Genomic DNA, 16,910 nt, shown 5'->3' with positions numbered 1-16,910 from the left:
CACCTATTTTTTTCATTTTTAAACCTTTTGTTTTTTCCTCACCTTCCTAGAGCCATAACTACCGTATTTTTCGCATTATAAGACTCACTTTTGTTCTCCCAAATTTTGGGGGAAAGTAGGGGGTGCGTCTTATAATCTGAATATACGGATTATATACTGCAGGGCCCAGGGGAGGTGGGGGCAGCTCTGGAGCGGTGCTGGAGGCTGAGGCAGGCTGGTGGAGGCTGCAGGAGGCAGCGGGAAATCTCTTCCTCCCAGTCATATAATATGCACTGCCGCTGTCCATCACCATGGTGCAGAAACCGCACGGCGGTGATGGGCTGGGGGAGCGGCGCATATTACATGTGCCTGCCACCCCCCTTTGATGGCAAATGCCACCTCCTGGCATTATAAGACGGACCCCATTTAACATTAAAAAAAAATAAAATTCTCTTTTCCTTCACCAAATTTGGGGGTGCGTCTTATCATCAGGTGCGTCTTATAAAGTGAAAAATACAGTATTTATTTAATTTATTATTTGACATTTATTTTTATCTTGGAAAATAAGAGTGGTTCAAACATTTTATATTTTTTATGCTTTTCTTTTTGTTGTGTCTGCTACTGCAGTCTGGCATCTTTTTGCGACAAACTTTTGGCACAAAGAATTCCCAACACATATTTCATTATTTGTGCCAAAAAATGCTTCTTTGTCACACACTTGCCAAATTGGATTTTTTTTTGTCTGCATAGACTACTTTATTAAAATGTCTTTTGTGATTTACATATATATTTGAAGGAGTAAAAATATCAGATGGTCAGACACATACGCATGTTATGTTAATTTAAAAAATAAGGTTTTGCTATGTAATAAGCTAAGCAGCAATCCTATTCTATTCTGTTGGCACATGCTGTACGCAGAACAATCAGCATGTAGACTGATATTAGATTTTGTTTTTATAAACTTTATGCAAAAAAAAGAAAATCCCAAAACATCCTGCTAAATAATGGACCAACATCATCACGTCATGTCACTTACAAGTCTGCAGCTGAGATTAGGCCGCGAATATCTTTAAAATCTCTCTATGTCAAAAAATAAATATTAAAAATAGACAAGAAAGATGTGACACGATCTCAAGGAAAGCGGCATATTATGAAAAAGAAAACACCAAGAAGTTGACAAGATAGATGTCTGATGCAGGACATAAAAATGTGAACTTGATGGAGATAAAGCAGTCACATACGTAAATCTGTCTACAATAATGACGAGGAGGTCTGTAATGTCACAGTGGAAGCTACGGCAGCATTAGTAGATCTGACCCTTTATGTTACTATTTCCTCTACTTTTTCAACATCTCTGCTTGTTATCAATAAGTAGGAACATTTTTCTTTACATCCATGGCCTTAGAAAACCCCATTGTCACCCCATCTATCCCTCAGCTATAGTGCGGCCAGTGTAGACATTAACAGGTGAGCTGAACACATTAGAAATGCAAATCTTTGCTACAGTGCAACAGGATTGCTGCATTAGATGATTGTCTAGACAGGATTTAAAGGAATGTATCTCCAGATTTTTTACTTTGATGAGAAAGTAGCATAATGTAGGAGCAGAGAGCCTGATTCCAGGGATGTATTACTTGACCAGCAGCTGTATGAATACAATCAGTGTTTTATCAGCAGGAGATTATCATTTGAGGTGTCATGTGCCAGCCAGTCCCACACCCACAACTGATTAGCAGCTAATCAGGGGTGTAGGCAGGGTTATTGTGACACCTGCCTGGAGCCACGGACTCAGGATCAGTGAAACAGGTGAATAGAGACAACCACCCACAACGCAGGACCCTGGACCCCACAACCCTTTAACCCCTATACAGGGATTTGTAATTACGACAGGACCCAGGTTATCGCTGCTTGCGGAAGACTGTGGTCCTGAGAAGAGCAGTAACCAGGCAGGGTCAAATCCAGAAGGTAGAACAGGGCCAAAAATCATCAGGCGGGATAGTGGTCAGATATCAAACTAAGGGTCAAAACCGGAACTAGCAGCGAAGTACAGGAACGGCAGGCAGAAGAGTGGTCAGGTAATCAAGCTAAAGGTCAAAACTGGAACTAGAGGCGAAGTACAGGAACGGCAGGCAGAAGAGTGGTCAGGTAGTCAAGCTAAGGTCAATATACAGGAATACAAACAACAGCAAGGAACCTAGCAGGGAATTACAGAACTATATCTGGCACCTGCCAATATAAGGGAGAAAGCATAAGGCTAGGCACACACTTTGCGTTCACCTACTTGCAGTTCAAGAAGCACATTTTTCCCCTAATTGATTTGACCAAAGTTGCCTTTTTCATTATTTTAGCGCTGAAAACGCATGCGTTTTTACCGCGTTTTGTATGCGTTTTCAGCGCTTTTTACCTGCGTTTCCACCTGCGTTTTGATAGATGCGTTTTGTACATCAAGACACTGCTAAATAAAGTTTAAATATTCAAACTTATTGAAAAAATTGGAAAAAAAGGATCAAATTTATATTAATAGGAAAAAACATGAACATTGGTTAAATTAATGATTTTATAGCGGTAATCTGATATTTTATGGATAAATAGCAATAATTTATTGAATTTCTTATTTTTAATTGTCGGACTATGTGTGTGTGTAAATGGACATATGATATCATTATTTTGAAGTCCAAAACGCATGTTTTCTGCACTGAAAAAGCAGGTAAAACGCAGGAATTTGCAGGATTCTTGGTTTTTGCCATTTCTCATTGACTTCAATGTTAGCAAAACGCACCCAAAATGGCAAAAACAACTGACATACTCCTTCTTTGAACGCATGTTTTTTGCCACAAAATATGCAAATTAAACGCAGCGTTTAAAAACGCAAAGTGGGGTCTAGAAATCCCCATTTTCTATAGACTTTGCTGTGAAATCAAAACGCATGCCTTTTGGCATGAAAAAGGTGCTTCTCAGAACGGACTTAAAAAGCAGTGGAAACGCAGGTAAAAGCGCAAAGTGCGTGCCTAGCTTAAGAGGGGTGTGGTGCCTTTCCATTGGCCCCAGCTGAAAGGTAACTACTCAGCCGGAAGGCACACACACACACCACCACAGTCAACCACTGGTACTGCAGGTCGTAGTGAAACCCAACCTATAGATGAACGGAGCCTGCACCCAGCAGAGCCACTGACTGCTCCCCCATCCCTAGCGCCGCCCTCAGTGGTGACGTGGCAGCGTCTGGTGATTGAAGCAGAAGTCGACTCCGGTGGAGATGTGACAGTTATACAGGGCTCAACATTATGACCACTGCTACATCTACAGCAGAGGAGAAAAGGGATTCTGTCAGAACTCGACCAAGTGACACATTGCTGGAATCAGGCTCTCTGCCCCTGCATTATGCTGCTAGAAAAACCTGCTGACTGATTCCGTTTAATTACAGTAAACTACATTTTCTGCTCCCTACTATCACAGATGATGCAATATATAGAAATATGTCCCACAGCCTTTATAATTTTAATGTTTCATTCTGTTTTAGGAATTGGTAAAACACACTACTGACGAACAAGAGAAAAACAACCTGCGCCTGTCACTGGATGCTATGAAGGTAAGGGGTTGGCACTGGCCACTGTATACTGGTAATTACCTCTAAAAATGGATTTACCCTTCAATAATTTATACAATTTATTGATATGACTCTTAAGTCCCAATTTTAATTTAGGAATAAAAAGACATTTTTATCGGTATTGTCATCCGTTTTAAAAGATCAGCAGTTAGTAAAATTAACAAGACCAAATAAAGTTTCCTATGTTAATAATGACAATGTTTTTGTAAAAATTAGATATTTAAGATATGTGCACACGTTGCTGTTTTGCGGCTTTTTTCATTCGTTTTTCCTTGTAGATGTTAATCAATACTGCAAGATAAAACGCATCCCAGCAAAGTCTATGAGAATCCTGAATTGTTATTCACATGTCGCAGATTTTTTTCCTTATAGATTTTGTTGCAGAAAATTGTTTCTGCGTTTTTATCTGCTGATATAATCCGCTGCAGTGCTCAAGCTTAAACACTGCATCTGACATGGTCTGTAAGGCAATCCATAGCTCAGTAACCTGGGGTCATCATGGTGACAAACCAGGGTGCCACGGCAGCCATCAGGTCCCTGTGATCGCATTACAGAGACTCGATCACCAGAGAGAGGTAAGCGATTCCTCTCCCTGCCTTCTGAATGTTGCAATCACATTGATTGCAGCATTCAGGGGGTTACACTGCCAAAAGCGGCGCGGGGACCACTCCAGGTAGTGAGAGCTGGGTCCTGGCTGTAACATCAGCAGGAGACCCAGCAGTGATCACAGGGGTACAGGACAGGAACCCCGCGATCACCATTACTAAAAAAAAAGAAGAAAAAACAGGAAAAATGCATGTGAAAAAACGCGATCAAGAATGCACGTTTTTTTCAGCAGTGTTTTTACAGCCAAAACCATGCTTTTTTATGTGCAGAAAAAAAGCACACAAGCTTATTTTTGGAGTAGGGCTTAACATTTAAGCATACTCAAAAAGCTAAAAAATCCTACTAGGGCTTATTTTCGAGGAAATAGTGTATCATGTAAAAAAAAAAAAAATAATAATTACAAACAAAAGTAAACATGTAAAAATGAAAATAAATTAAAGGAAAAAAACACACAGCCCGAGCAAATACAAACATGTCACTCCCCCCAAAAATAGTGTCAAAATCACAATAAAATTGCATGCAAAAAGTGAATGCAACCTAATTTACCTAATTAGTGCAGAAATACTGAAGGCAATCTGCAAGAGAAAAAAAAACATCAAGTACTCATTGTGGGAAGATAGCCTAAGGCCATGTGCACATGCTGAGTATTTAACATCCGAATTTGTAGCCAAAACTAGGAGTTGGTAATATATACAGAAGTGGTGCCCGTGTTTCTATTTTACTTTACCTCTGATTGTTCCACTCCTGGTTTTGGCTTAAAAATACTGACGCAGATAGATAAAGCGATCTTTAGAAAAAGTATTTCTAAAGATCCCATATGATATGCTAATGAGTGAGGGCATTAGGCTCATGAGCGTTAGTTCCCTTGGCTAGTCGGCCCCATTAGCATGTTAGCACACCCCTGTGGGTATACTATCATGCTAATGAATACACAGCGTCAGAGGATGATCTCACTCGCCTCTCCGCCGCCATCACATCCGAGTCCTAGATTTCAGCTTAGTGCGCATGATCCTGGACTTTCAATCATGTGCACTACATGGGTTTGAAGCCAGGACGCGTAGACCCGGCTTCATAGTGCGCATGACCGAAAGTCTGGGATCATGCGCACAGAGCCGAAATCCAGGGCTCGGATGCGATGTCAGCAGAGAGGTGAGCGCGACCATGCCTCTGACGCTGCACATTCATTAGCATATTAGCTATATGTGGGCGTATTAACATGTTATGTGGGCCGACTAGCCAAGGGAAGTAACGCCCTTGCGACTAGCCCCCCTGCCCATTAGCATATCATATGGGATCTTTAGAAATACTTTTTATAAAGATCTCTTTATCTATGCTAGTGTATACAGGGACAGTTAGGCAGGGATTAGCAATATGCACCCAGAACTGATTGTGTTTCTGAGTGCATATTGCACCTGACAGGTTCCCTTTTACCTAATGCATATAGGGTTTTGCAAAAATACCCCATTTAATTTTTCTACATTTTTTTCATGTTACACCCACAAACTAACATGTATTTTATTGGGCTTACGTGATATGCCAATACTAAAAAGTAAGTATTTGTGACGTGTAAAGAAAATTATGCATGCTTTTCTAAATATAGAAAAAATATAAATCTGACATTTATGACTTGCATTTGTATTCAGCCCCCCGAGTCAATACTTTGTAGGTCCACCTTTGACTGCAATTGCTGCTGCAAGTCTTTTAGGGGATGTCTCTACCGGTTTTGCACATCTAGAGGCTGAAATTTTTGCCCATTCTTCTTTGCATAATAGCTCTCGCTCAGTGAGATTGGATGGAGACGTCTATGAGCAGCAATTTTCAAGTCCTCCACAAATTCTCAATGGGATTTAGGTCTGGACTGTGACTTGTTCATTCATACACATGAATATGCTTTAATCTAAACCATCCATTGTAGGTCTGCCAGTATATTTAGGGTTGTAGTCCTCCTGGAAGGTGAATCTATGCCCCAGTCTCAAGTCTTTTGGAGCCTCTAGCAGATTATCCTCCAGGATTGCCTAGTAATTAGCTCCATCCATTTTCCAATTAACTCTGACCAGCGTTACTACTCCTGCTAAAGAAAAGCCTCCCCACAGCATGATGCTGCCACCACCATGTTTGACGGTGGGAATGGTGTATTCAGAGTGATGTGCAGTGTTAGTTTTCTGCAACACATAATATTGGTATATAACATAAAATTCCAATAAAATATATTTAAGTTTGTGGGTGTAATGTAAAAAATGTAGTAAAATTCACAATATTTATAACATCTCTGCTGTACAATCTGTAGTATATAATAGTATTTTTATTTAGTAAAGAATGGACTTATTCGTATGGGAGATTTAATAGCAGCACGTGACAATTTTTGAGCAGTAATTTGCTTTTCCTTACAGGATTTAGCGCAGTATGTGAATGAGGTTAAAAGGGACACTGAGACGATTCGGGAAATCGAGCAATACCAGCACTGCATTGAGAACCTGGTGAGTGTTTCTTGCTGTGGGAATATTGGAAGGCAGCCTTGGCAGTGCAGGGAAGGACAATGAATACCGATAGACGAAGACTTCCATCATCACTAGAGTCATGTCAGCCGGATGACATTCCTGGGGACAGATAGGGTGTTCAAGACTAAAAATTATTCCAAAAAACATGATGACATTTTTAGGAAGCATTTTATTGTCTACTGGGTTTGTTAGATTGTGAAAGTGTGATGCTCGACACTATGTGACGTAGTGTGATGCTAGTCACTAGGTGGCACAAGATACTACTTGCATGCAGTGTGAATGGAGGGTAGTCAACCAACCAGGATCAGGAACCAGAAGGACACGACAGGGAGCACGCAGAAACTAAATCAAGATACAGGCCGAGCATGTATAGGATACAGGGAACAGGAGGAGACTTGGTCAGGAGAAGGTTCGAGTTCAGAAGATTGGCGGTAACAACAAAGTCAGGGGAGGGGGCAGAGCAGAGTCAACTACAGTCTAGGGTCAAGAAGCCAAGATCCGATAACTGTACATAAACGGGAGCCAAGAGCATGCACTGTGGAACCAGGTAATATGACTGGCAATGTTGTGGGTGAGCATACTTCCTAATGAAGCAGAGCAATCACCCGGAATGAGGAGCATCTGAGAAAGCCTCTCCCAGCATCAGCATAGGACTTAGTGATAAAAAAAAAAACATCCACAGGAGCTCAAGACAAACAGCAGAGCATCTAAACCTGCAAAACGCTCTGTGCGACGGAACAGGCAAGTACTGGCTCTGCAGGAGAGAATGGCAGAACATAACAGAGCACAAGATGCCCCGCACATTGGAACCATGATAGAAAGGTTATGTTTAGGGAATGTCTGACAGGTTGAATGTTACCTAACTTTTCTTATTATATCCCCCAGAGATGACTGCTGCTACGACTTACCTCACTTCCTTCCTATGTATCACCGCACTACAATTAACCTCCTGGAATTACTTTATTAGAAATATTACCTAGATTTAGCCCACTTATAATAAGGACCCTGCACATTACAAGGGCGCCTGCGTTGACCCTGTATAGGGGCACATTATTCTGGATGCAAAAGGTTTCTGTATACCACATCATGGTGATTCCTTAAACAGTAACTAAACCTTTGTAATGTTTTGGTATATTTCATTTTCCTAAACACAAGCATATTGGTGCAGACCCTGAGACCTCCACCGATCGCTCTAACCCAACCTGAGAGGTGGGCACTTCAGAAGACAGAAGTGCACAGCTTCACACCCTACACTTTCATTGAATCCATGCCTCAGTCTGTGCGTGCTCCAGCAGGAGCTGAGCTCCCGTCTCCTGAGCTTAGGGGTTGTTAATCATTGGATTGAGGTCTCTGGACCGGACTGTCAGTGATATGCTTGTAATTACAAGAGGAATGAAATATGACAAAACATTACAAAGATTTAGTTACTCTTCAAGGGACTACATTCTACACTAGCTCTATATGTTTGGGCAAGATTACCCACGTAATGCGACGAGTGATACAACATGACACAATTAAATTCCCTTGTGTCAAAGCATACGTAATCTAGAAATGTGAGAGCAAAATCTGAGAGGAAACCTTTGCATGTCTCCATATTAAGGGTCTTTAAATCATCCAACACCAAGTACAGGTCAGCTGATAGCTGGACAGATAGTTTGCTTGTAGGGAGCTACTACAATAGGCTTGCTATTTGATTTTGGAGTTCTGTACATATCAGATGAATGTTGGCTGAAATCAATGGCTGATGATTATTTAATGTGTTTTGGGTGTTTGGATGAAGCTCCGTCTTTGCCCCAAATAGCAGATGTCTTTGAGAAAAGTGATCAAGTACTCTTGTCCAAGCTTAGCTGAGGGATGAGGGATCAGAAAGAATAAGCTGTCAATCAATTATTCTTTCTCTAGCTATTGAAGGTGTATCGCCAGTTTTATAGAGTAAGGCGGGCTTTGCACGTTGCGACATCGGTAACAATGTGTTTCCGACGCTGCAGTGATAGTCCCCGCCCCCGTCGCAGGTACGATATCTTGTGATTGCTGCCGTAGCGAAGATTATCACTACGGCAGTGTCACATGCATTCACCTGCCCTGCGACGTCACTCTGGCCGGCGAACCGCCTCTTTACTAAGGGGGCGGGTCGTGCGGCGTCATAGTGACGTCACACGGCAGGCAGCCAATAGAAACAGAGGGGCGGAGATGAGCGGGACTTAAAACATCCCGCCCACCTCCTTCCTTCCGCATAGCCGGCTGGGATGCAGGTAGGAGATGTTCCTCGCTCCAGCAGCTTCACACACAGCGATGTGTGCTGCCTGCTGGAACAACATCGTACCATCGCAGCAGCGGCATTATGGAAATGTCGGACCCTACACCGATCATACGCTAACAACGCTTTTGCGCTCGTTAATCGTATGTAAAAGGCTTTACACACTACGATGTTAACAGCGACGCTGGATGTGCGTCACTTTCGATTTGACCCCACCGACATCGCACCTGCGATGTCGTAGTGTGCAAAGCCCGCCTAAGGCTGCTCTCACCCTGGCCAAGTGATATCCGATGTTTTGTTACTGGTGGAAATGCCCAGCAGCCTATTTGTTTTATATGGAATGATCTCTCTGTATAGAAGCTGATCTGCAGGACCGGCAACCAAACCGTAAACAGAGCTGCGGCATTCCTGCTTAGTACATGGTTTGCATCCGACCTGACAACAGCTGATTGTTGGGAGTACTGGTTGTCAGACCCTAGTTAATCTCAGATTGATGACCTATCCCTAAGATAGGTCATCGATATAGTAGTATGCAACCCTTTTATTCCTCTGTTTCTTTGCATTACAAAGCCTATAATAGAGCAACTACCATCAAAAGAATTACACCTACTGGAGGTCCAAGCCCAGTCTTGTGTCTGGAAACACTTCTGTGAAGGAACACCTAGAAGGATAACCCAGAGGTTTAGGAGGCTTAGGACATACAAATCTCCAAAATCCTAATAAAAACTTGGCGTTTCTACTTTAAAAGCTCAGCATAAAAGGCTTTGTGACCCCACCCTAAAATGTGTTTGAGAACCGATCAAGGAAAATAAAAGTTCATCCAAAAACTCCTAAAAAAGAAGAGGTTCTTATAGAGGTTTCTGGTAGCAAGTCTCATCATTTGCCTTAGGCATGTGCTCAGGAGATTTGCCAACACATCCAGGAGGTCTCCACTATTTGTCCAGACAATTTGGGAGGGTTGGTAAGTTTGTACACATGCGTTATATTCGAAAATACAACACAGCAACTAGAGGAGGCTTTAGCCATCAGACCCCTTGATTCTGGACATCCTTTGACTCTTTTCCATTAGCAAATATTGAATAGTTGTTGGTAGGCAAAGCTGATGAGACAAACATGAATTCCTATTGCAATACTTTGGACGTACGCTTTATTTTCTAACCTAGTTTGTGGTATTACAATAGGAATCTCATGGGCGGTTTATTACTGGAGCGCTGTTTTGCACTGAAGGTAATATGGTCATGTCTAACCTGGGGGAGCAGCGTCTTACATATTGTGGGATCCTTAAGCGGCAATAAAATTATTATGAGTTATGTTCAAATGATCTTATTATAGGACACACAGGGATCTCTCTACATAGCACTCTTATACAACATGTTATTGTGTAATTGATCACCAGCATAGGGTATATCCGACATGGGGTGTATACATGTAACTTATTGTAGCTTTTAGAGTACAAGTAGACATCAGTTTTATACAAAAGCTTTAAAATTTTAGCAATGTTTACTTTACTGTGTATTCTTATTTGTAATGCAATATCACATAAGACCAGTAGAGGGCAGGAGAAGACAATTAATACAATGCTGTTGTTTTTCTTATCAGTAAATAGTTACCGTTGCGGAAAAGCTTTAGTGGTGCGCTATATGGCCGTACTGTATCATCGTACCGGCCGGGACTGAGGTTTCAATATAGAATTCTACATTACAATTAGTGGATAGGAGCAGAGGAATAAAAACTGTATAAAATAGGGACCCCATAACTTTTCTTTCAGACTCAGAAAGAAATCCGGCCCTCCGGATGTGGAGGAAACAAATAATAAATTTATTACAACTGCAATCCACATAATTGTGACATTTCAGTCTAACAATAAAGGCCGCCTTACACACTACGACATCGCTAGCGATCGCACCCGCCCCCGTCGTGCATGTCGCGGGCAAATCGCTGCCCGTGGCGAACAATATCGCCGGTACGCTTCACACGAACGTACCTTCCTAACGACGTCGCTATGGGCGGTGAACTGCCTCTTTTCTCTGGGGGCATTACGTGCGGCGTCACAGCGACGTCACACAGCATGCCACCAATAGAAGCGGAGGGGCGGAGAGCAGCCGCATGAACGTCACTCCCATCTCGTTGCCGGAGGACGCAGGTACGGTGTTGTTCGTCATTCCTGGGGTGTCACACGTAGCGATGTGTGCTGCCTCAGGAACGACGAACAACCCCAAACGAGCAACGATATTTGAAAATGAACGACGTGTCAACAATCAACGATTTGGTGAGTATTTGGGATCGTTAGCAGTCGCTCGTAAGTGTCACACGCAACGATGCCACTAACGAGGCCGGATGTGCGTCACGAATTCCGTGACTCCAGCGACATCTCGTTAGCGATGTCGTTGCGTGTAACGGAGCCTTTACATCTTCCTCTGTCGAGTTAGATAGTGGGAGTCAATGAAACTCTAAATTTTTGTAGTTTTATGTCCTGAAGAAGAAGTCTTTGCTTCAAAACGCATAGACTAATAAACCACTTATTTATCCATCCTGGTCTCCTCTATTGGCATATCAGAATTAACCTCTTATGCTCTTCATCTTGCGGGCCTGCAGGAACCTCTTCAATGCTTTTACACAGATCATGCATTAGCTCTATACTTCAAAGCAGAGTTTTGACTGATTGGTGGGGTCTCAGGTACTTAACCCCACACCGATTTGCATCACATAGATGCCCCTATTATATAGAAAAAATATATATGAATTGATAGATACCATTTAAATAAATATATCAATAGAGCAATATTGTACCGTCACACTGGGTTCATACCGGGATGACCCATTGGGTGGACACAAACTCCATATAAACAGGAAAAAGAGGAGGACAAGGAGTTTAAGTGTGAAAAATGAAATAAACTTTATTATATCACAATAAAAATAGATACTAAGAAGAAAATAAGGATTGGGAGCAATAAATTGGGATAGTTCCGAGTTGAGGCTACACATACCTATATTATGGAAGTAAGTAGGTCTCAGGGGAGCACAGTAGCGATGTGCCAAGTGGTAAGAGGATCCACAACTTCCTCATAATATAGGTATGTGTATCCGCACCTCGTAACTATCCCAGACAAATTGTATTGGGTTTATCTGGTGTTAAGCTCAACCTTAATAGGCCTTTTGTAAGGTCTTCTCCTTCATCAAATTTAGGACCAGTTTTGCTCTCCTGGCTTGGACAATTGTATTTTTAGCTGCACTTGTGTACTTTGATATTTCTCATGTGATTGCTAATGAAATAATCTACATATGCTGGCTTTTTGCAAATTGTTTTTTGCTATTTTTATATATGAACATGTTACTGACCTCCTATAATACTGCTATTCTTAGAAAAAAAAAATTCTATTCCGAGTGGTATTGTACATACATTTCTGGTACTAATAGCAATTTATTTATCAATCCTTGTTTTTTATATATTTTTTTTCTTATTATCTATTTTATTGTGATATAATAAAGTTCATTTAATTTTTCACACTTATACGCCTTGCCATTTAAATGCATAGTATAATTCTTTGTCTATGACATTAGTAATAGACTCATGTAAATGAGACTTTGTAAATAACAAATCTCTTCTTGTCTCTAGAATCAGCCCTTGGTGTTGTTTGGAAGACCAAAGGTGGATGGTGAGATCAAGTTCAGTACACTGGACAAGCGCACAAAGCAGGACAGGTAACTAGATAGACCCCGGTCTATGAGATGAGAGGGGTCTGACCTATTGACGATTCTATTCTCAGGAATAAAGGCTAAGGGTAACGCCAATGACATGTTTACAAAGTGACCCCCTGACAATGGCTGAGCTGCAGGGTTGATCACACATGGGGACAAAGTGACCTGGGGGTCATTTCCAGCAAGGACCCAAGTGACTAAGGGAAATCAATTTAATTTTCCAAGTATTGAATACAGATAGCGCTGACCGGCACATTTTACCTTCTTTCCTAGGTATATATTTCTCTTTGATCAGGCCGTCATTGTGTGTAAAAGAAGAGGGGACAATTATGAAATGAAGGAAGTGATAGATCTTCAGAAATACAAAATAACCAATAATCCAACTAACGACAAGGAGAATAAAAAGGTAAAAGGGGAAGTCACAGGTATAAATGTGTAATAGAAAAGCATAAAAGGGAGATTGCTCAATAACTGTGAAAACAAAAAATATCTGAAAGTGTGTGACAATGTGGGAGGTGCACGCTCTGAAACACCCAAATGGTTTTGCCTAGGGGCTTCCATTTATGTGTTTGATCCGGTAACCTCGGCTCAGCCTGACACCAGCCAATAAATTAGGCTTATATTGCTAAATTGATAATGCCTAGTGACCATAATACATGGCACTGAAATGCTCCATAAGTATTTTTTTTTAATTGCTTGAACATTAAAGCGACACTTGAAAAATAATTAATTGCTTGAACATTAAAAATGTAAAAAAAAAAGTAATTGCTTTGAACATTAAAGAGCTTAAAATATATATGTAATTTAATACCAACAATGAATACTGTTTTTTTTTGTTATTTTTCTTGATTGCTTTTTAGCTCAGCTCTTGTTGGTCAGACTCTGATCTACAACTGTAGATTGGATACACCAACTCCAGGAAGTTTAATCTAGTCTGAGCCACGCCTCCTGTCCGGTTATTGGTCTACTCTGGAGCAGAACAACAGCCTGCACCAATAGTGAGCTGGTGGGTGTGTCTCAGACTAGCTTAGACTTCTTCTTAGGCCTCTTTCACACGTCCATAGAAAACAAACACATTTTTCACAGGCGTGTTGAAAGATGCGTATGGCCCTTCGTGTGCCATGATTTTGGCACGTGTGTTCTCCGTGTGCTATCCGTGATGGCACACTGAGATCAAGAACTTTTTACTCACCTGTCCCTGGTGCTGCTGTCTGTAGTGCTGCTGTCGCTGGCACTGCTGCTTCCGAGTCCGCGGTGCAGTGAATATGCAACCAGCATAATGAGCGGGCCCTGAAGCAAGTGAAAGCAGCGCAGAAGACAGCAGCGTTGGAGACAGGTGAGTATAGAAAATAATTTTATTTCAAAGACACGTTTTCTCTGGTATGTGTCACATTGACCACACCATTGTGTGGTCCGTGTGACATCTGTGCTGCCGGAGAAAAACGGACTTGTCTCTATGCGGAGCACACGAACACCCAGGTGCTCCATATGGACACACGGTTATTTTGAGAACACGGATGTGTGCGCAGACCCATTGATAATAATGGGTCTGTGTATGTCCGTGTCTCCGGTACGTATGAAAACGGTGTCATCCATACCGGAATCACTGAAGAGTGAAGGAGGCCTTAGCACAACAATTAAACTGTAGTCACAGATTATATCTCTGGAGCAAAGGAAAATGCATAGTTGGCAATCACCCTTTATAGGTACTGATGTAATGTACATATCATGCAAGAATTCATGACTGTATGGTCAGATTGTCTCTTCTGGGAGGAAAGAGACAAACTTTAGTGCAGAGGAGCATTGTAGCTATAAGACTTCTCACCACTGACAGCCAGATTGGTTTACAAGTCTCCGCAAGGAGAAAAGTTTTCCCTTTAGGGTACGCTTACACGAGTGTGAAAATCGGACGAGAGCAATGCGAGAAATTCTCGCATTATACTTGGACCAATGTTATTCTATGAGTGCGAGATGTTGGTCAGCTTTTCTCGCATCCAGATTCTGGATGCGAGAAAAGCGGCAGCATGCTGCATATTCATACGGAAAACGTCTCTGACTCGCCAATACAAGTCTATGGGTGCGAGAAAAAAACGGACGTCACACGGACGGCACACGGACCATCCTAGTGACATCCGTTTTCATGAATACAATTCTGTCATGTAGCATAGAACACTGTAAATGTTCATGTTATTGACTGTAAATGACTAATAGCTGCTGAGAAAAAAACGGATTGCACACGGACAGCATACTGACAGCACACTGAGAGCACACTGATGACAAGTGAGAAAAATTCATCCGACTCTCGCAAACGAGAATGGGACCGTTTTTTAATACGTTCGTGTGAGTCCAGCCTCAGACTGACTGTAAGCTCAAATTTGTTTTCAACTTACTAATTATATATATATATATATATATATATATATATATATATATATATATATATATATTTATATAAATTAGGAATAGCTTATAAACTTTACCGCCCCCTAAATAAATGAGTTTTTAGTGAGTTTTTGTGCTGTACGTTTTCACTATGCCAAAAACACAGCATTTTACAGTTCCAGCAAAATGGATAGGATTTATTGAGATCTCTTGCCCACTGCACTTCCATTTTACTCAGCGTAAAATGACTTGCGATCTGCGTTTCAAACCCGCTACATATTAATCTCTCTGAGATTTATTAGCAGACTTTCTCTATAGACTTGCATTATTTGCGGAAAATCCGTAGGTAAAAAAATGCACGTGTTTTTATGCATTTCCGCTGCGGAGTTGGATCAAAAATGCATGTAATCCTTACAGGACTATATCAATAAAGTTTTGTCAAAGCCAATTACCAAGAAGTGTAAAACACAAAGCATACTAACAAGCAACAAAAATTGCAGCGTCAATAATGTGATAAAAACACACAAAAACCTAATTAACACAATAGGTGCAGAAATTCTACAACATCAAAAAGTAATCAAAAGCTCATTGTGGGGACTTTTTTTTTATATATAATATTTATTCATTTATATAGCACTTATTAATTCTACAGCATTTTACATACATTGGCAACACTGTCCCCATTGGGGCTCACAATCTAAATTTCCTATGTGAAGACCGATGTTGATGCTATTCAGGGGTTGAATAAATGCTGAGATTACCGTGATGACCTTATCCATCTTATTTCTCTTTATATATCCATACTGTTTTCTCCATCAAGTAATCTGTTAAAAAAAAGATTAAAAAAGATTGACTACTTTCTTTCTGGCTGGGAGCATTTTGCAGAAGTAGCAACCTTTTTACAACTGCAAACTACAACCTTGCTCTGTTTTTTCAGCACTTCCAGCTACTCTTTTGCCAAACATCAAAAAGAAAAAAGGTTTTATAGTATAAAAAAAAAAATCGCATTCCACTCAGACCCATGTTACTCTATGGGGCCGCTCATGACCGAGAAAACAATCACAGCATGCTGCGGGTGGAATGCGATCCTGTTTCACTCACACCCATGCAAGTCTATGGGGGCGAGAGAAACATCGCACTGCACTTGCATTACACCGGAGTAACGCAAGATCAGTACGATTCTCACATCAGCCGACAATGGAGGAGATAGGGAGATAAATCCCTCCCTCCCCTCCGCAGCGCCGGCCCTCCCCTCCGCAGCTGTGGTCTGATTGCATGATCGGACCACACTCGCATGACATTCAACTCCCGCTGTGCTGCGAGCGTGAGCCGAGTGTCATGCAAGGATTCACACTAATCCCCGTATGGCCGCAGCCTAAAAAGGTGTAAATCAGTAATGAATTTAGTAAAATCAGAACACCCCTGTTGGTCAGTGTCCATTTTCCCTTTTAAGTTAAAAATGTAATATCTGTGTTTTTTTTATAGTGGTCGTATGGCTTCTATCTTATACATGTGCAGGGGCAGAATGGATTTGAGATTTACTGCAAGACAAGAGATCTAAAGAAGAAGTTGCTGGAACAATTTACAATGGCCTTGTAAGTTTGATTTCCATCTGCACAGTAGACCTCATGTCGTGGCTTTTATTTTAAGTTATACATGTAAATGAAAGCAATGTATTTTGTCATACAGGATAGACAGTAAAGTTATTTACTCATCACATCAGGCAGGAATGTCCCCCAACAACAGTATGTTAGAAGGGGTTGGAAAAATTAACTCTCAGTGGTACGGAGTCATCTAAAACAGCTTTATTCAAGCTTCAAAGGAGACAATATGAGACTGTCTGACATACACATACAGACCACAGTTTTTCTAAACAGTTGTTATC

General features: G+C 41.3%; 1 protein-coding gene across 1 annotated transcript in view; it reads left to right on the top strand.

The window, feature by feature from the left end:
• VAV3 (vav guanine nucleotide exchange factor 3) overlaps positions 1-16,910 on the top strand; it is a 278,408-nt gene that overhangs the window by 159,341 nt on the left and 102,157 nt on the right. The window contains 5 exon segments of the mRNA XM_075322211.1: positions 3,497-3,565; positions 6,580-6,666; positions 12,561-12,646; positions 12,917-13,049; positions 16,511-16,620. Coding sequence (XP_075178326.1) covers positions 3,497-3,565; positions 6,580-6,666; positions 12,561-12,646; positions 12,917-13,049; positions 16,511-16,620 — 485 coding nt within the window.

Source organism: Anomaloglossus baeobatrachus, chromosome 8 (assembly GCF_048569485.1).
Source record: "Anomaloglossus baeobatrachus isolate aAnoBae1 chromosome 8, aAnoBae1.hap1, whole genome shotgun sequence".
Taxonomy (NCBI): Eukaryota; Metazoa; Chordata; class Amphibia; order Anura; family Aromobatidae; genus Anomaloglossus; species Anomaloglossus baeobatrachus.
Note: the sequence above shows the minus strand (reverse complement) of the source record. Positions and strands in the feature narration are given on the sequence as shown.